General features: G+C 40.4%; 1 protein-coding gene across 1 annotated transcript in view; it reads left to right on the forward strand.

Moving 5' to 3' along the window:
• Positions 1–21,692, forward strand: part of RTN1 (reticulon 1) — a 234,976-nt gene that overhangs the window by 202,557 nt on the left and 10,727 nt on the right. The window contains exons 4-8 of the mRNA XM_024731478.1: positions 16,551–16,758; positions 19,300–19,438; positions 20,888–20,957; positions 21,466–21,512; positions 21,598–21,656. Of these exons, the coding sequence (XP_024587246.1) occupies positions 16,551–16,758; positions 19,300–19,438; positions 20,888–20,957; positions 21,466–21,512; positions 21,598–21,656 (523 nt within the window). The remainder of the gene's footprint in view (positions 1–16,550; positions 16,759–19,299; positions 19,439–20,887; positions 20,958–21,465; positions 21,513–21,597; positions 21,657–21,692) is intronic.

Here is a 21,692-nt window from a genome sequence, read left to right on the forward strand (position 1 = left end):
TTAAAAAAAAAAAAAAAGAAAATACCTGGGACACCTTCTGTACTGAGGCTGATGTCTGTGGCTATCATTGGACTGTCAGTGCCTCCTAGTGGCCAAGGTTCCAAAGGATTCCAACTGAAAAGTGGCCAGGACAGGAACAGCCCACCTGGCAGCTCTTCCTCTCTCCTGAGTCTTGTCCCCCACCTATTTGCAGTTTGTCCCAGCCCTACATCATGCAGTGAGAATTCATCATCACATACCAGTCATTTCATCATTTTGCTGATTTAATTCCCAAACATGACCATGATGATGAAAAAATTGGGAGGCGGGGGGAGGGAGAGGGAGGAGGGGGGAGGGAATATAAATATAACAAAAGTCACTAGCACCTCTAGAGCAGGTCAGTTTGAAAAGTGCTGTGTAATAATGTGGTCACTGTTCTTCCTTCCCATCAGCCCCATGGGAGCTCCGACAAGCCCACTCTTTTAGGAGACTTCAAATGCTCAAAAGTGCCAAATCATCCTTCTGAAATCATTCTTTATTAAGCTTCCTTAAGAATAATTTCACATGTTTTACAAAGATATGCAGAGGCTTAGCTGGTTTCTCTGGAGGCTTTTATTCTAGAAAGAACACGCATGATCATAAAGATCATATTTTAAAGTGTATATCGTTCATAAAATGAAAGATAAATCATGTCCACAAGCATAACCTTGAGATTACTGTCATTAGGCTCTTGCTGGCACAGGATGTACAGATGTAGATTTGGGTATGGGAAGGAATGGCTCTGTAAACTGCAGAGGAATTGTGGAGGCTCCACTTCTCCATGAGGGAGAGAGAAATTCTGTGTAACAGATAAGGCCATGCTACAACAAATGAAGTGGGAACTCTTCCTTCTATATACCCCTTTGCATCCTTTGTCCTCATGCTATGTCTTGTCTCCTCAAGGGTCCCCTCCACCAGGACTTTCTTTCCCTAGAAAATGCCTATATTCCAGTCCTTTCTCTGTGCTATTTCTACCTTTTCCTCATCAAAACATACCTATCCCCTGTCCATTCTCTCAACTGCCTTGGAATATAATCCGATAAAGTATTTCATGCTAAGATTTGAATAGTAGCTTACTACCTATTTTTCTGCTCCTCCCATTAACATTTGCATTGTAACTGGGGACACCTGAAGCCCTTGACACACAAGGCTTGGAAACCAACTTTATCTCGCAAATTATACACACCACCCATGCCCATCACCCCCCAGCACTCAATCTCAAATATGATGTTGAGGAAGAATGCCCTTTGCTTCCCTGAGTTCTGTTTGGATGTCCCCACAACTGACCACTCTTGGAGGGTCACTGCAGTGGCTAATAACTCCGTGTGTCAGAGTCTAAAGGCTTTGATCTGGAGCCTGCTGGCGCACCACATTCTGATATTATTTATTCATTCAACCCACAAACAGAGCTGGAGAAGAGGGGTTAACAAGAGAGGACACAAGCCCTCAGGGTTTCTTTGCAGTGATTGCGGCTTGCCAAGGAAGGTTTTGGATAGCCGTGGCCTATTCCAAAAGAGGGAAAGAATCTGTCAGTTGTTTGGAAGATGTCAAGCAATTAAAGTGTGACCACAATGTAAAGAATTGGGGGCGGGTGGAGGGGGGAAGATGAGTGAGCGCTGCGGCAATTAGGGGACATGATGCTGAAAGCCTGAGATTTGTACTGCCATCAACTATGTCTTATCCAACAAGTTTCATGGGTTTCTAAGACATTTCTAGAAAAAGCACCATGCCATGCCGGGCAGGAAGTCCCAGAAACTGCCCAAGTGTTGTACTCTCATCCCTACCCTTGGCCCTTTCTCCTCTTTCTCCCAAACTTCCCACCCCCCGGTCAGCTTTTGTGCCTTCCGGGTAAGAACCGGCTTCACCATCTCTCGGGCAGCGAGCCTATGCTCTCGCCTCTAGCGGCGCCCGCATCCCCGAGCGCGCAGGCCGACCCGGCACCGCGCCGCGCTGATTCGCTGCCTCGGAGACTGCGGTGCCCGCGACGCGCCCGCCCCTCGCGGCGCACGCCGGCTGGTTCAGCTTCAGTCTGTCTGCAGCCGCGGCCACCGCGAGCAGCGCTGCAGCCGGGGCACCGACGCCTCAGTGCTCGCTCAGCGCCCCCGAAGACAGCAACGGCGAGCCCCTAAAGCGCGCACGATGCAGGCCACCGCCGATTCCACGAAGATGGACTGTGTTTGGAGCAACTGGAAAAGTCAGGGTATTCTCTTTATTTCAGTTGTGCATGCCTGCGGCGCACGGGAACGCCGGGACCCAGACTCGGCCATTGTGCATCATTTCACCTGTGGGACCTATGCATGCTTTATACCCAAGAGCTTTCTGATGGGGGGAGTAAACTTGTTCTGTCAAAAATCAAAGTGGATGGTGTTTGATTTTTGTGGGGTTTTCCCCTTGTCCTGTCTTTTTAAAAATATCCCCCACCCCCACCCCTTTGTTTTCTTGTTGTTACGCTAGTATTTTAAATAATGGCATCTTTTGCCTCCTCCTGGAGCTCTTTTGGGATCCTTTAATCGTTCAGTACTTGTTTAATCTCTTCTTATTCCCGGAGTTAAAATGCTTTCTTATTGTCCCGTGCATCCCAGTGCATTTAATTTATGCCTAAAGGTTGAAATCTCCTGGTAGAACCATTAGCTGAGAAGGCTGTAGTGCATCCTTTTAAGAGGGACACACCCATTTTAGGCTTATTATTTGTGGTCACACAAAGGAAACTGGAAATGCAGAATAGCTCTGGAAATCCTGAAAATATGATGGCGTAGACACATATTAGGATGATTCACTTTGAAATATTTCAGGTTTTTTTTGTCTTTCATTGGGGTAACCTGTAACTACTGTTTATTAATAATGGGTATATGTGGAACAAATGGAGGGAAATTAAAAAACAGTGCCAGTTGCCCTCTGGTATAACAGATTTTGAAACAGTCCATATTAGCACTGGGTGTGGCCACCCTCCAGCCTTGCTTGGATTGCTTTTCAGCCATTTTTATTCAGCCTCATACTTCACACATCTCCATCTCTCCTTTGTTACATTAAAATTCTCTGCTTCATCTTGCTCAGTATGAGATTACTAGGAGAAAGAGAGACTTTGAAAGAATTATGTGTTGTAAACTTGGATGTTTGTAATATGAAGTGTCTTTTAATATTTAACAAATATGGTTCTGAAGAAGGTGCGTTTGACTTAACCTGCAGGGTTGCAGCATCCCTCAGGGGGCCAAGAATACACTGGAGCAGGAGCTGATTTTTTTTTTTTAAACCTGGCATCTTCCTCTTGTAATGTTATATCATAGAAAGAATGGGATGTCTTCTAATCTTTAATGCCCCAAGGAGTTTTTCTTTGGTAAATCTTTTAAGCAGAGAAAAAGTAAACATGAACCTCAGAATTAAGAACATATTTTCTCTGTCTCTTATTTGTTGGTTGGGCGGCTAAGACATAAAATACAATAGTCTAGTTCAAATTATGTGGGCCTATTGGAAATACAGCTGTCAAAAGTAAATAAATGAACCTAATAAATTTAAATGCCAGGAAATAAGAAATGTATGGCCATTCAGGGGGCATAATTTTAGAGAATGATGTCAACTACATGAACTAGCATATGTTTTATACAGGAGGCAGCTGTGAAAATTCTTGGTAACATTTCATTCTTGTTATGTGTTTAGACTCAGCCAGTTTATTCCGTATACACACTCAGCATACATCTATGGCTTGAAAGAATACCAAGTTTAGTTGGACATAACAAACTTGGTTTTTAGACTATGCTTATGGATTTCCTCTATTCTTACCAAAAGTAAGTACCAAAAGTGGCAGATTTTCTGCCTTATTTGTATAAGATGTAAGACACTATTTCATCACAGTCCTATGTGTTTTGCCTCAGTTGACATTCTCATTGGGGGGGAGGTTAAAAAATGTGGACATTTATAATCAGAAAATAACACAAAATGCCATAATTTGTCCATTGAAGACAATCGTTTTCATTTCCACTATACAGCTGCTTACGAAGATTGATTCAGGATCATTGAGGGTCTTTCCTACTCTGTGACCTTTGATAGTGTTCAGTACCATTGATTTCCTTTTGTCAAATAGAACAAAGCCATTATCCTGAAAATTAACTAATAACTGGGTGGGTGGGTTTATAGGCATGAAAGAGAAATAATAAGTAAATTATTCCTGTTTCTCCCTACTAGGAGAACTTTCACCTAAACTAAAATCTACAGTAAGATTCTTGTTTAGCATTTTCAGTGTATCTTCATTTTAGTTCCCTCATTATCAAAAACAGTTGTTCTTAACACTGGCTGTATGTTAGTATCACGTGGGAAGCGTTAAAAACCATGGAGGATGCCTGGGCCCTACCCCTAGAGGTTCTGATTCAGTTGAGCCAAGCATCAGTATTTTTCAAAAGCTCCTCAAGTGAATGTAATACATAATCAGGGTTGAAGCCACTCATGTGTAATAATTCTTAGCCCAATCCATAGACTAGCAGAGCAAGGTCTAGTATACAAATGATGAAATGGGTGTGATCAAGGAGCAGCTGTGAATGCAGTTAAAAGAAGTAAGTATTAACATTGTTGATAATGTCCTCTGAAGGTATTAAGAAGTGAAAGTTTTGCTTGGAAAAGGGAATAAAAGTGAGTTTCTGTTTCCTCCATGTTAAACAGTTCCATGGAGAAATTTGCAGCCCATTGGATATGTCATGAAGACTGTACTGAAACTAATACAATGCGTCCTAAAAACTGTAGTATACATGCAAAAGGAACCTTATATTTATTTTACTAATATATATGATTTTAGCTGTAGAGAAGAATGTTTAAAGAGAGACTAAATTCCACATTATACTACATTACACACATTCTGTTCCCAGTTTAAAAAAATGATACTCATACCCAATTGGTTAATAAACCAAAGCCCAATCTACTCAGTGAAGATGAAATAAGACAATAACCTAATAAAACATGGCAATCTTCAGATTACTAAGTATTATTATTATTAAATATTAACATTTATTGGGCACTTTTACTGAGTGATTTACTCGCATCATTGCATTTAATCTTCGTGAATCCTATGATGTGTGAGTTGTTTTATTATCCCATTTTACAGGTGATGAACTGAGGCTTCTGCCAAGGCACACAGCTGGTGATGCCAGAGGCTGGATTCAAGCCTAGGGCTGTCTGACCCCAGAGCCCCTTGATTCTTGCTGTTTTACCATCTGCCTCCGAAGTAGATGGCTTCTTCCTCAATGGTTTTTCTAAAAATGTGAATTATCTAGGTAATGGGGGGTGTTAATAACCCATCACATTTACATAGTTTTCATTTTGCCAAACATCTTCTCATTTGAGCTTTTCAGTTTACTCTTGAACAACACGAGGCTCAAAGAGGTTAAGTGACTTGCCCAGAGTTTTTCGATAAGTGGCAAGTTGAGTAATGAAAAGGTGACTCTGGCCGTGAATCCAGAACTCTTCCTATCTCAACGCTCACTACTTCTTTCACTAATGCTGAGTTACAGAAAGTGAACTCTCCTTTCACCTTCAAAGATATTTTCACACAGGTTACCTCTTTAAAGACAAAGCAAAATTGAGCAGTTGAGGCAGTGATCTTGACCAATTTATGCCATTGTTGTCATCATCCCTATCATCAACTCATCATTAAAAATTCTCCATCAGGGCTTCCCTGGTGGCGCAGTGGTTGAGAGTCCGCCTGCCGATGCAGGGGACACGGGTTCGTGCCCCGGTCCGGGAAGATCCCACACTCCACGGAGCGGCTGGGCCCGTGAGCCATGGCCGCTGAGCCTGCGTGTCCGGAGCCTGTGCTCCGCAACGGGAGAGGCCACAACAGTGAGAGGCCCGCGTACCGCAAAAAAAAAAAAAAATCTCCATCAGTATTATCCATGTGTTGGTCATTGTCCTAAACTCTTGTTACATATCTTAATCTCATATCTTCCTGAGATTATTGTGTTACTCTCATTTTATAGAGGACGAAACTGAGGATTTTAAGGCTGAGATGGCCAGTAATTTGCCCTAAGACTTAGGTGGGTCCCAAACGCAGAGCAGTCTGATCCCCAAACCTACACTTTTAACCACTTTACTATACTACCTGAATCCAAATGGTACTAAGGCAGGGGAACAAAGTTTGACTAGAACCACTTATGCATATCATTTCACTTGTGCTCCAAAGATTGCTGTTTTCCAGGTATCGCTGTACATGACAAGTTCACGGGCAGGACACTTGGCAATGTGGGGGGGCTGAGGCTAGTGGTCAGCTCCCACTTTACTGCACGTGGCAGCATTTTGTACTTACAGGTTCCCCTGCCTGTAAAATAGTGAAGGGTGAAACACTTTCCAGGAATATAATCTTACATGCTTCTGATTTTGTTAGAAAATAAAATATTTTGAAAATTTTATGCTGGCCTACAGTTCTCTGTGGAAACACTCTTGAGGGTAGTCTGTTCTCAAAGGTGCTAGTTCAAAATGGCCAAGCCTCCCCAAATACACAGAAGAAATGTCTGTTTTAGCCACAGGAATTGAAAGAAATGCTTGTATTTTGAAAATGGCACTTAATAAAGACAGTTTATCACACAGAACTAAAGGCAGACCAATCCCACCTTTTATCAAAAACAGCATTTTACTTGGATTCAGTATTATTAGAATACTTGTGCAAACATTACAGCATAAATAATTTCATTTACAAACTCCCTCTCTGCAGATTGTAATGAGGTCTGATGGGAAAACTGGCTTAGCTGAGGATCTAGGGATTTTTTTTTTAATGAAACAAAACTCTCATTGTACAGGTAATATACCAAACGTACATAGGTATTACTCCATTGAAAAATAAAATTCTCCTTTTTCATAATGTATTATCATTTCCAAGAAAATCTTTATAAGAGAATATTTCAAAATTTGGGGGTAGACTAATGGCCTTATTGGTTTTCTAAAAATAATACATGCACATTATGAAAATTTCCATGTCTACAAAGAGTTTCAAATGAAAGCCACAAATCACCCAAAGTCCTACCACCTAGAGTTAATTAATGTTAGTATTTGCTGAATATCTTCCAATATCTGTATACCATATAAAATGAATCTGTAGAACTAGGTAGGGAACAAAAACAGCTTTTATTAAACAAGATTGTACCTATCTCAAAAAGTATTTAAAATAATTTAATGGGAGAAACTGACATGAAAGAATTGCTGAACTTCAAATATATATCTTTACATTACGAGCTATTCCTTACTAAAATTAAGAAAAAGACTATGATAAATATCAATAGGTTAGAATCATTTTTTATTACATGTTGTGGTTTTAGACTGTACAGATGGACTCTCTGAAGTGTTTTTTTTTTTTTTTTTTTTTTTTTTTTGGGTACGTGGGCCTCTCACCACTGTGGCCTCTCCCACTGTGGAGCACAGGCTCTGGACGCGCAGGCCCAGCGGCCACGGCCCTCAGGCCCAGCCGCTCCGCAGCACGTGGCGGGGCACGAACCCACGTCCCCTGCATCGGCAGGCGGACTCTCAACCACTGCGCCACCAGGGAAGCCCTTTTTTTTTTTTTTTTAAAGGAAGAGCCACCATGGATGAGAAAGATCGACAGAAATGCCATGCTAAATCCACATCTTCAAATCTATGGTTTTTTTCATAGTTCCATGAACTAATATTTCTTTCATTAAAAACAATAATATTCCTGATACGCCATCACGAAAGCGTTAATTATGATTACCATACATCAATAGGGGTTGTGGATGAAATCTTCTGTCTTCTGCAGGCCCTTCCTTCTTCATCATTTTTAAAATGATGCTTTCCCTCCCACTTTCTTCTTATAGTATTTGCAATTATATTCTTTACTCAATTGTTTTTCCTCTTTAGAATAATTAATAAATTCAGGAACAGAATCTGTGAATTGATCTATTTTAAGTTCACTTAAAATAGAATTCTAAAATCTAATGAAAGCTAATTAAATTTACATCACCACCAAATTTCCCATCCTTCTCAACCTGATGTCCTAAGTGGTGTGCATATTTGACCATGTATTAATATTTACATATTGTCACCTTTTCAGTTCTTATGAAAGTACACACAGCCATTAAAAGAAACATGACTACCTTATAATTAAGCTCACAATTTGAAAGCTAAGAATTTGACATTAATAATTCTTTAAAAGCAGTCTTCTGCCTATGTGATAGATAATACTAACTACATTAAAACCTTGATCGTTATAATTGTATTCTAAATTTATAGCATATATTTCAAATAAGAAAATAAAATTGTTAGGAGTTTTAGAACTTAGAAGTATAGAATACTATTTCCCCCAAGTATGTTTGAGCTATAAACTTAAATCTGAGCAATTATCTTACCATTTCACAAGATAAAATCCTTAAATTCTTCCTTATTTCTTGTGTTGCCAAAGGGGGGAAATAATTCAAGCATTACGTACAAGTTCTTTGCCCAAACTGGTGTTAATGTTGAACAAATGAAAAGTAGAGAATGGACTTGAGGACACGGGGAGGGGGAAGGGTAAGCTGGGATGAAGTGAGAGAGTAGCACTGATATATATACGCTACCAAATATAAAATAGACAGCTAGTGGTAAGCAGCTGCATAGCACAGGGAGATCAGCTCGGTGCTTTGTGACCACCTAGAGGGGTGGGATAAGGAGGGTGGGAGGGAGAGCAAGAAGGAGGGGAAATGGGGATATATGTACACATACAGCTGATACATTCCCTTTGTTATACAGCAGAAACTAACACAACATTGTGAAGCAATTATACTCCAATAAAGAAGTTTAAAAAAAAACAGACAAAAATTTAAAAGAAGTACAAATGTAATAAGAATTTATTGCAGTTACACCCATTTCACAATGGGCATACTTCACATGTAGTCATATTTTATCTCCTGCCTTCAGAATCATTTCACCAAACTGCAGATCAAATCTAGTGGTAATAAGGGTCAGGAAGGACATAATATTTTATTGAACAGAACGAAGTTACCGTGAGAGATCATTCCTTTTCCTCGTCTTATATATCTTTTTAGTTCAAGAAATATTTTAGCCATTATGGTCTTTGTCAAAATTTTAAAATATATTCTTTAAAAACGAGAGAACCAACAGCAGTCTACCTTCTGTTCCAATACAATGATGGATTTTAAGAAGGTATGGCCCAGACTTAAGATTTTGTGGCTAATTATGACATACAAACCAACCAATGAACAGTTTTGTATTTTGATCCAGTCAGAAAGCTTATTGAAGAAAGAAAAAGCACACAAAGACATTCATTATTCAATACCTTGAAAATCTTTCTATGTGCTTCCCTCAACTACCATGTGCCCAAAGCCTGTCTTTCTCTCCATATGGCCGTGTCTTCCTTTAATCCTAAACGAGCCTATTTGCTGGAGGTTTAGCAGGAGAGGCTGACCACCCATTCTTAAATACTGGGCCCTATTGGTTCATTTCCTGGCCAGGCCTACTCTACCAAGGTGATAATGGCTTAAGCATCATTGTGTTAATTTCACAGCATGGAATATGGTCCTAGTAGTTAGAACTAGCAAACAGGAATCACATTCAGCTGTTAAACCCAGGAAAATGGTAAATCCTTCATGAGTATAAACGTAGTTTATGCCATCAGTCTAATCTGAAGGGTAGTCATTAGAAGAACATGTTTGCTTTTGTCTCCCATGGAATAAAAGTCCCAGAGATTGTTGCTAGCCGTGGCTTTGGCAATAAAATCCTTCATTTCTCATTGTTCTGCCAAAGCTGATTAGAGTAGAAGATCATCTGTGTGGGTTAAATGCTGTGCTCTTTTACTCTACACAGAGCACCAGGCTTAACATATATTCCCTTTCAGAGCATCCACAGAATTACTTAACCATCTAGAAAATAATGTTGGCATTTTTCTCTTGACAGTCAGATGGGCTGCATTTAAAAGATGTGAAGGAAGGACCTAGAAAATGGAATCACTGCAAGAGTCTTATCTACAAAAGTGTCTTCTAGCAATTTCCTCTCTGGGCTCAGGGCTCCTGGATTACCTTTTAAATTTTTACCTTATGTAGGAGACTGTTTCATGGCAAATGAAACTTATGGATTAGTTGACCAGAAGATGTCATCTTTGAAGGTCTCTGTGTATGTTTAAAGTATTTTATTACATCTATTTCCATTATGTTTCTCTAGTTTGATGGCAAAATGAGGGAATAAAGTAGAAAAAGTTACTACTATTATTGTTAACTTTTTGTACTGATACTTTATTTGCCTAACAAAAATCAGAGTAATGGACTTTTCTATCACTGCTTTAGACACTGAGTTGTAAAGAACTGAGGGTTTTCTAGCCTTGTAATCCTGTTCACAAGGTAGTAAATTATTGGAGGCTTGCTGAAAAGTAAACATAAAAGTCAAAGCATATCATTTTTCAGCACTTCTTTTGATGAAATGCTGATATCATTTGTGAACAGGAATTTCACACATTTTCTTTTCTGACCTGGCCTTTGAAAAGGTAGCATTAATTTGTCACATAGCAAGTGGTGCAATGCTGCCTGAAATCTTTTTTGGACCAAGATGAAATATAAATAAATACATTTAAGAATATGGTGCAGTAATGTAGATAATTGTGCATAATTTATTGCCATTTTATATATTACCCACATTTTGCCTTATAAATAAAATATGAATAGCTGCACCACTGTCTTTTCAGTTCATACATTTTTGGTATACTTTCTGAATGCTAGAGTCACTATTGGATCATTTAATTCAATACATTTAAAATAATGTCCCAATCCAAAAAACTTTAGACTGCAGCAAAGGGCTTTCTTTCTAGAAATTTGACATTGAATTCTGTTTCCATTTAGGTATTAATTCAAACCTTGGATCACTTCTTCTATTTTATTCTATTCTTGCCTGGATTATGGAAATGAGAGTAGCACTGATTTCAGCATTTGAGATTAGGATTCTTCAAATCTGCCAAATCTTGCCAGTCCACCCTGCTAAGTCAGCCCCAGGCAGGCTGCCGAGTGTGCTCCCACATGTGGTTTGGGGACAAGGATGAGCTCAGCAAGCCCAGTCTATTTATTAGATTGATAGAACATACGGATCTCCCATTTCATTGCATTGCTCCTTGGTTTTTAGCAAAGTAATTTAATTTTTATAATTGGCAAAGCAATACAGAAATTTACCTGTCCCAGCGAGTATGCTTAGTGAATGTGTACTCAGCTGTTTAAACTCTCACCTAGCCTTCCTGTATTAGGAGGATATTGAAAGAGACAAGCTATCTACTGCTGTATCCAAAGGCTACTTGTGATAATTTGCTGCAGTTATAGAGATACTTATGTTTTCACTTGGATTCTAAGGAAGCTTTATTCAAATACCCATTTTTCTGGACCAGATACTATAAAGCTTCCTACACAAGTTTACATCACTCTAAGCAAAATTAAAATGTGAAAAATCAGCATTTATACAGCAGCTTGGGAACACAGAAACTCTCTTCTGTGATCACACTTCATCACTTCCTACCCTTCCCACTGAATCATCAGGGCTTCAGGCTGTTTGCCGGCACTCGGGCCACACACAGCCCTTGCCATTCTCCCAGCGCGTTAGTTCCCAAAGGTCTTCACTCTTGTCATTCCCAGCCTGAGCCCAAGGTTGTTCATTTCAATTCTGTCCTTTTGGATCTTTGACTCCTCTAACCATGCCAGTTCACAAATCTGGGCCAGCCCCACAATCCACAGATCAGAACACTCAACCTTTAACCCTGTTGACTGGATCCACAGAGATCCTTGACTTTAACCAAACCCTCTTTACTTCCTGGAAGCCCTTTTATTAATTTCTTTTTGAGTCCTACTGTATTTTTCTAGATCAGCGCTGTCCAATAGAAATATAATGTGAACCACATATGTAAGTAAAAATTTTCTAGTGGTCACATTAAAAAGTAAAAAGAGGGCTTCCCTGGTGGTGCAGTGGTTAAGAATCCGCCTGCCAATGCAGGAGACATGGGTTCGAGCCCTGGTCCGGGAAGATACCGCATGCCGCGGAGCAACTAAGCCCGTGTGCCACAACTACTGAGCCTGTGCTCTAGAGCCCAAGAGGCACAACTACTGAGCCCACGTGCCACAGCTACTGAAGCGCGTGTACCTAGAGCCTGTGCTTCACAACAAGAGAAGCCAGCGCAACAAGCAGCCCAAGCATCACAACAAAGAGTAACCCCCGCTCGCCGCAACTAGAGAGAAGCCCACGCACAGCAACGAAGACCCAATGCAGCTAAAAATAAATAAATAAATAAATTTTAAAAAATAAGTAAAAAGAAACAGGTAGAATTACTTTTGATAATACACTGTATTTAATCCAGCATATCTAGAGTATTAGCCTTTCAACAACAGAAAATCAATATAAAAAGCATTAATGAGATACTTCTTTATGTCCTTTTTTGTACTAAGTCTGAAATCTGACATGTACTTTTACTCTTGCAATATGTTTTAATTGAGACTAGCCACATTGCAAGTGCTCAGTAGCTACTGTGACTCATCACTACTATATTGAACAACGCAGGTCTGGACCTCTCCTAATCTCTTCAAGCCCTACCCCTATTCTCCTCAGTCTCAGGGGGACCTCATGACTCATTTTCCAGGGAAAACTTGAATAAATCTACCCCGAGCCACTTGATATTATACCCTATCCACCTCAACATATATCTGTAGCCACACCAATACTTTGACAAAATGTTCCTCCATCCTTCCCCACCCTGTCATTCTTCTTCCTTCTTTGAAAAGAGAGAGCTGTGACTGATCCCATCCTTTCCCCACCTTCTCTGAGACTTTGCTCAAACAAATATCTTCTCTTTCCGGGGATCTTCACTCCTCCCTTTTCACTAACATTCCCAGGTTTGCTCAGCCTTAAGATTTGCTTGTTGCTACTCCCAAAACTACCATTTTCTTTACCATCTTCTTTATTACTTTGAACTTCCCACCACTGACCCAAACCTTTACAGTAGGGCTTCCATCCTCACCAGCACCTAACACCACTCTCCCCCCAGTTCTGAGTGACTACCCAGTCTTCAAAACCAGTGGTCCTTTCTCATTTCTCATTTCCCTCATTGCATCTACTGCATTCCACACTGTAGCCTACCCCTTCTGAAAGTTTCCTTCTTCTTTACTGCCAACCCCTTTCTTCTGGAAGTTTCCTTCTTCTTGACTGCCCTAACCAACACTCTTGTGGGACCCTTTCTAATACCCAGACGGGACTCCTTTTACAGCTTTACTCAATCCTTTGAATCCTTAACTATGGTTCATCCCTTATTGCATCCGTTAGTTTCTCCTCTCTTGGGGGTTTCCTCTACTTTCACGGCTTCAATCATCATTTCTACTCAGAATACACCCAAATGTAAATATTCAACCCTCTTAGCTAAATGCCAGTCCTGTACTTCCAATTCTCTACTGTACATATCCATCTGAATATCACATGGATATTACTGTCCGTTTTAACTCAGGGCTACTGTGACAAAGCCTATAAAAAGAAATCATTTTATTTCCAAGCCTCTAAAAAATTAATAAGTATTGTGTGTAATTGTCAGTTACATCTCATTTGTGATCCCTGTCCCATCTCTGCCCCAGGCTGTGTCAAGATGCCCTGCTTGATGTCATCACAGCAGAACCTGGAGGTATAAAAACGAGTGTTAGCTTTTTCTCAAACCAGTTCTCCCTCAGATTTCCTATTTTTGTCAGTGATACTAATCACTCTGTCACCCAGCTTTGAAATGTTGCTTTCACCCCTAATTAGTTGTTCCTCCTTCCTCCCACAGCTAATTAGTCACCATTCTTGTCAACTAATCCTTCATAATATTTCTCTGTATCCACCCCATCTCCTTAACAAATTGTTAGCCACATTATCAAACCATCCCACAACCTCTTTCATCAATTCCAGTACTGTCCCTTCTTTGAACTCAACTTTTGCCACGTCTGACAACACAAGGTATATTGGCATTGATGCAGCATTTAAAAAAAAAAAAGAATGTTCAGTCTTCCCATCTAGATCTTAAGTTAACATAAAAGCAGGAACAAAATGTTATGACCTTTTCATTCCTGTGCTTACTAAATAAACAGATGACCAATAACTGTTTACTATTGATAATGACTTGATTGCCCTTACAAAAAAAAATCACTATAAATATCTAGCTCTGGAAGCAGATTGAAATATAATCAAGTTGCCCCAAATTAATTTTGCATAGTTTGGGGGACAGTTAACATTCAACCACATAACATGAGAGAGGCAACTGGCTTTTTTTTTGTTTTTGTTTTTGTTTTGCGGTACGCGGGCCTCTCACTGTTGTGGCCTCTTCTGCTGCGGAGCACAGGCTCCGGATGCGGAGGCTCAGTGGCCATGGCTCACGGGCCCAGCCGCTCCGCGGCATGTGGGATCTTCCCGGACCGGGGCACAAACCCGCGTCCCCTGCATCAGCAGGCGGACTCTCAACCACTGCGCCACCAGGGAAGCCCGGCAACTGTTTTCTGAAAAAAGCATCAAACTTAGGGTTTGATCTTGTTTCTCCTATTAAATAGTCAGTATGCGAGTTTCTTAACTTCTAGCTTCCTTGCCTGTTACACACTTGTGTAATGGAGTTATTGTGAGGTTTAAATGAACTAATATCTGAAAGTGCTTTGAACATTTCAGAATCTGTGTAAATAGAGAATCATGTCACAAAGTACCCAGAATCAACATCCATTGATGTTTTAAGATACAACTTTTGTTAACTTCCCAATTAGAAACCTCCAGCAATTTTATCAAGTTGATTGAAAGACCTGTTGTGTAATTACCCTACACCAAACTAACGTTACTTAGTTAACAGTTATGTTCTATGCCCACAGCTTCTTCTAGTGAAGCCCCTACCTGGTGCCTGCCATTCTTGGGCTGTTTGAACAGGGGTCCAAAGATTCAGAAGGTTTTTTCTAGAGGCCACATCATTTTTAACAGGTGTTATGCAATTTGTTAAGTGGGGATTCACTTGAAAATAGCAAATTCTGTCTCCTCTTTGCCTGAAAACTACTTGCAGTGTCTCCATGCCCCTTTACATCATCTCAGGGGTGGGTAAGCCTACCATCCCTAGCACTGTGTACCCCCGTAGCACAGATCATGCTGTCTTATAATGTGTTTATTTCTAAATGTGTCTGCCATGGGAATCTGTGGGCATCATAAAACAGAAGATTACAATTTATTTATTTACATATGTTTTCTTTTTTAAACAATTCATTTATTTTGATATACCTGGCACTTAGCACAAAGCATGGCACTTAGTACTTGCTCAGTAAATACTGAATAAATGAGCAAATGTGGAAGAGGTAACACTGCGGGTAATGGTGATGTTTTAGTCTCCTTTTTATTCTCCTTCCCCACTCCCCTACACTTAACAGAATAAATACTAAGAGGCTCCTAGCCCATGGGGGCCTTTAGGCCTGCTGGTCTAGACTTAGGCCTAGGCTTACCTCAATTTGTTGTCTCCAGAGCCACTCACACCCAGGGGGAAGCAAGGCTTCTGTGGAGATCCCTTCTTCTCCCACTTCTGTCATCTACCCTCAGGGGCCCAGGGGTTTCTTGTGTCATGTCTTCCCAAAGATTACTCTTCTCTGCCTGAAAAGAAAGAAACCATTTGTTACTTGCCTAATTGAAGAATAAATTTGCGTACATTCTTCAGCAAGTCTTCTATGCTTTTTTCATAATCTAGTGACTGGAATATTTAAAATATTTCCATTTTGTATCATATTTGAAGCACTATGGCTTTATTCTTTTGAATTTAATTTTTTGTTTCTGAGTTGAAAGAGGCAAATAACTGAATGATAGGTGTGATGTAGATTTTAAAGCTTGTATTCCAGATTTTTTAAGTCACAAAAATGTAAGTGAACAAATCATATGATTACAAAATGGTTTAATCCAAATTCCAGGTATTCTTGAGAAAGCTACTAACCCTTCAGTTTTGCTCATTTTAGAGGCAGACCATATCTCTATTCAGAAGCCTTTGGCATTAGCTGGGGTCTCCCAGACCTGCTGCCATGCTTCTGAAGGTTCCACTTCTCCAGAACCTCTGTTTTCCTTGTTGCTGCCCCTTGTCAGCAGCAGGGCCATGTGTACGACTGATGTGCTCATCTACGGGCCACCATTGAGACATTGAATTGTAAGCAGGGCATCAAGATGCGTACAATCAATGCCATCCAAAAGAAGAGAACAGGTACTTCACAGAGTCCTCTGAATTTTCAATCTTGTTTCAAAGTCACATAATTAAGGCCACTGTACAGATGTAGCCCACTGAGATTCACTCAGAGAGATATTGTCACTGGAGGTTCAACAGCCTATTCTTATCTGTGAATTTACTGATTGACCTCAGGGATAGAAAAGATTCTTCCAAAGCAAAATGGGATGACAGTAAGTGCCCTGGGAATAGTGCTGTGTCTATTCATCTGTGTTTAGGAATCCAAAAGCTGGTGAGAACCTGTAGCAACTGTGGCTTTGCAGAAGGGGCTGCAACAGCTCCCCCAGTGGTACTGCCAGTGTTAACTGGTGTGTGTATGTGTGTCTCCTCCCTACAGCTATTGACCTGCTGTACTGGAGGGACATCAAGCAGACGGGGATAGTGTTTGGGAGCTTCCTGCTGCTACTCTTCTCCCTGACCCAGTTCAGCGTTGTGAGTGTCGTGGCCTACCTGGCCCTTGCTGCGCTCTCAGCCACCATCAGTTTCCGCATCTACAAGTCTGTTTTACAAGCTGTGCAGAAAACCGACGAGGGTCACCCTTTCAAGTGAGTGCCCCCACCAGACCAGCCCTTGCCCCACCTCTCATGTGGCTCTTTCGTCTGCCTCTATTTCAGCTCCTGTGCACTATGGGTTGTGCTTCTCTGACACCTAACAGGCCTCATAGAGTCTCCTTTAATGTTCTCTCTCTTTTAATACCTAATGTTTCTGTTAAATTTCTAAAACAAACTCATTTATCTCTATTCTAACCCTTACTGATTTATTAGTAGTAATAAAGTAACCCTTTATTACCACTAATTAAATATTTATCTTTAATTTAAATTTATATAATTTATATAATATAAATTCTTGTGTGTTAATTTGTAAAATGTGAAAACATTATATTTAATATTAATTTTATATTATTACTACTAATAATCATAATTCATTATATGTATACAATGTTTTATAGTTTGAAGTGTTTCAACAATTATTCCTCCCAACTCTCTGAAGAAGGCAGAACATTATAATCCCTATTCACAGATGGAAAAACAGAGGTTCTAAGAAGTAAAGTGACTTACCCAAAATCACATGGCAGTAAATAGCACAGGGCCAGGACTGGAGTGTTTGGATTTTTATTTCTCTGCTCTTTCCAGAAGTTTAAAATCAAAGGGCCAAACTTCTGAGGGATGCAAGGTTCGTGAACAGTTTTATGCACCCTCTTCCATATTTTTATACAGGGAAGTCTAACTAGAATGAACACTGAAGAGGAGGACTTTTTTAAGGCAGTGTATTAAGAGGATATATGAAATGTGGCAGAGGGAGATGTTAGCACTTCCAGCTGCATGCTCCCCAACTCCACCCCAATTTAGTTGTGAGTATAGCTTGTAAGCCCCAGGTATTTTAGCACTGACTGTCAGAGTCACCCCCTCACCTGGTGCTGGCCCCAGAGTGCAGGCCCCACTACAGGTGTCCTCACCTCCTGGAACTGACGGATATTTCTGCATCCCGAATGAGACCTGTAGATACTGCTGCATGATGGCTTCTGAGCCAGCCCCAGTAATTCACTGGGGATGCCTCTGAATCCTTCCTGGCTCACCCTCACCAGTCAGCTGAATCAAGGCGTCAGGGCACCAGGTTCTAAAAAGAGGGAAAAGACTCCTGTGTTATGGGGCCTTGTTGACAAAAGGGAAAATGCCATGTTTCAGACTTCTCTTCCCAGCCTCTGGTTCCTGGCCTCAGTGTCAAACACAGTTACAGTCTGTTCTTTCTCGCCCTTGGGATGTATTTGGCCTTCTTCTAATGCAGAGTTAATGGGTTTTCTGGGCCATAACTTGGTTACACATGTTCCCATCCCAAAAGTGGGAAGAATGGAGAAGTGGAGTGTCATTTTACCAGGGTGAACACTATGCCTACTTCAGTGACCCTAGCCTGTGACCAGTATCCACATTGTTAGAGTCCTGCCCTGCCCCAGCCCCTATCCTTAGCCATCTGAGAGAGGCTGGTTTCTGCCATGTTCTTGGATCCAAGCCTGTCAAGTTACACTGAGAACTCATCTCTCACTTCTCTTATTTCTTCTGTAACTACCCAGTTGTAGGACCAAGAGTCCAACTGTAATTAGCTCAACTACTTTATCTTCCATTAGGAGACATTTAAAATGTAAAACACCCCTTTGGCTGAATTGTTTTTATCAGCAAAAGGAATATATAACTCAGTACATTTTGAATCAAAACATATTATCTAGACAAATCAGTTTTTCTATTTTTTTCTAAAAAGCCAAGCATATAAACATAAATTCTCTAAAACTCAAGCCAAATTCTGTTTTACTCTTTTCTTCTCAATCCTCAGAGTTAGGTGAGCACTTTAAAAACTCTAGAAATATCCTAAAAATAGACAACATCGTAGAGTGGGGGAAGGAGAGAGAGAGGATGGGCCTGGGGAAGGGGGGAAATGGCCAAAACAGGAGGATGGATTGATTTTTATATACTTGAAGAGTTTATCTACCCAAGAGTTCAAATTAACCATTTGAACAAACGGAAAATGCAACTACTAAAAATACCACTCTTACTAGAACCAGTAAGCATTTTAATATGGTGCAGCTCACTTGCATTTTCAGAGTTCTCTAGATAAAACCTGAAAGTACTTTCCAGAATTTAAATGTGAAATCTTAGAGTTTTGATGACAGATAATAATTGGCAGCTAGGATTTTCAGATATCTCAGTTATTTAAAAAGACAATTCATCTTCATGCAGCCAAGAAGAAAGGAAGACTTTCACAATTGCCTGGTGGGCCAGAGATATACAGAGAATTCAGCAAATGAGCTGGTTTGGATTGACTTTTCTCTGTTCTCAGCCAGTTGCTCTGAATTATCAGCTCACACTGTAATGTTGCCTATGGGAGACAGAAGCAGCCAGAGTGCCCCACTAAGTGCCGTGATTCCTGTGTTCCCCAATGCACCGGCTGTGTGTGTGTGTGGTGCCCTGTAGCCTTCTGGCTGGCATGAATCCTTCAGGATGACCGGGCTGTTATCCTCAGGGTTGGAAAAGGAAAACTTCGCTGTTTCAGGATTCCCTTTGATGGAGTTCTCTGTGGGGGTCCTTTGTTGACAGGGCCTACTTGGAGCTTGAGATCACGCTGTCTCAGGAGCAGATTCAGAAGTACACAGACTGCCTGCAATTCTATGTGAACAACACGCTTAAAGAACTGAGGAGGCTCTTCCTTGTCCAGGACCTGGTGGATTCCTTAAAAGTACGATTGCTTAAGGCGTTCCGTTTGACGGTCTTGGTTTTATTTTCCCTAACAGTGTAACATTATAAACTGCGACACAATGGAGAATAAAATAACAAGTGCTAATTATATTCTAGAGTCAGAAAATCTCCAGCTGTACAGTACCATGGAGCTCATCCAGTCTAATCCCCTCATTTTACAGATGCTGGAACTATGGTTCAGAGAGATTAAGATACTTGCCTGAGGTTGCCAAGTGAGTCACTGATAGAGCTGGGATCAAACCCAGGTCACACAGCTTCTAGTTCTGTACTTTTTACAATATCCCAGGTTGCTTCTCCTTACCATTTTCAATTCCTCAATTTCCTAAAATTATCTTAAAAATTAAAATCTAGTTTAGGGAATGTAAAAAATATATATGCTTTTTCTTTGAAATGCTGGACTCTGCTAATAATAAGACATGTGGGCTGTGAGACTGAACCCCTGAGGGTAGAGGACCTTGGGCACTTGGGTGTTATTCCTGGTGCCATCATTGAACTCATCAGGTTTCTTTGAACAAGCTGCTATGACCACCCCGTGGCTTACATGTAAAACCAATGTCAATCAATCATGATTCAACAGGGCCATGAGCAGAGGGGTGGGAGCCCAGGCAAGGATGTTTTGAGTTCCCCATTCCCCCAGAGCACTTTGTACACACCAGGGAGGGGTCTCCCATGGGCTGCTCCATAACTGAGGAAGAAAGAGCAGAAGGAAAGTGAGTGATGAGGCCTTAACCCTCAAGGCGCTTTACTGGAATAACGTCTTGGCAGGTAAGACTAAAAAAGAGATAGCAGGGAGATTTTAATTACTTACCGTAGGGCTTTTAAGGTGACATTTCTCTTGACATTTGTAATGTAAAAATTGTGGGCTAGAATGGGGATCAGCAAACCTTATCTATAAAGGGCCATATAGTAAATATTTAAGGCTTTGCAGGCTACACAGTCTTTGTTGCAGCTACTCAACTTTGCCATTATAGCAGGAAAGCAGCCAAAGACAATATGTAAATGAATGACTGTGGCTGTGTGCTAATAAAACATTGTTTATGAATACTGAAAATTGAATTTCATATCATTTTCACATATCACAAAATGTTACTCCTGTTTTGATTTTCTTTGACTATTACAAAATATAAAATCCATTCTTAACTTGTGGGCCCATACAAAAACAGGCAATGGCCAGTTTGCTGACCCCTGCCCTAGATTATTATTTCATTGAGTCCTTCAAATCTTACAACAAAGAGATCCAAAGGGTTCGGAGAGAAGTAAAGACAGGATCCTCTTTCAGTAATTCTGTGATGAGCTTTAAATGCTCTTACATTTTCTGTTGAAACCATGATGTAGTTTGCCTCAAGTTTTAATCTAAAGAAGTCAATGAAATGAGACTCTTATCTGTCACGATGGTTTTAGAAGCTCTGATCATCATTTCATTCTTTAGTTTGCAGTCCTGATGTGGCTCCTGACTTACGTTGGCGCTCTCTTCAATGGCTTGACCCTGCTGCTCATGGGTAAGGACAGACAAGTGTGTTACGTCTCCCCTCACACGTTCTGTGAGCATAAAGCTTCCTAGGCTGTTAGCTGTTAGCTTGCTTGGATGGATTCCTAGCAACAAATGCCAGATTCTCTGAGTCCAGAGCATTTCCCGACCATCATAGTTCAGTTAAAGAGTATAATATATATTACATAGTAATAATGAATTTCTTAATCTGAAGTTTTCTTCAACTGTAAGTGGTTTTATTTGGCTTCAAATATATATCTGCTTCAATGGCATTTATGTGTAGAAGTTCATTTTCTTCTTAGGAGGTCATTCCCTCATTCCAGGAATAATGACTTAATATCCGTGAAGGCTTCAGCATATTTTTGTTTTCCTTATGAACTAGTCCTGCCATCTTTTAGCTAGAATGCTGGCTACTGCAAATAATGTCATAATATCACATGACTATATAAAAATGTATCTATAAGCTTATTCTTACTGACAACTCTCAATTTTAATACTATATTTGTTTTTCATCCCAGCTGTGGTTTCAATGTTTACTCTACCTGTAGTGTATGTTAAGCACCAGGTAAGTTCTATGTAGTGTCAAACATTCATGTTAAGTTTTGACCTTGTGGACCTTGGATGTACTCATGATTTCTTCCTCTTTGTAGGCACAGATTGACCAATATCTGGGACTTGTGAGGACTCACATAAATGCTGTTGTGGCAAAGTAAGTTACATAGTGCAATTTATAAAAAGGAGAGAC

This window comes from Neophocaena asiaeorientalis, unplaced genomic scaffold, assembly GCF_003031525.2.
Source record: "Neophocaena asiaeorientalis asiaeorientalis breed wild unplaced genomic scaffold, Neophocaena_asiaeorientalis_V1.1 scaffold603, whole genome shotgun sequence".
Classification (NCBI taxonomy): domain Eukaryota; kingdom Metazoa; phylum Chordata; class Mammalia; order Artiodactyla; family Phocoenidae; genus Neophocaena; species Neophocaena asiaeorientalis.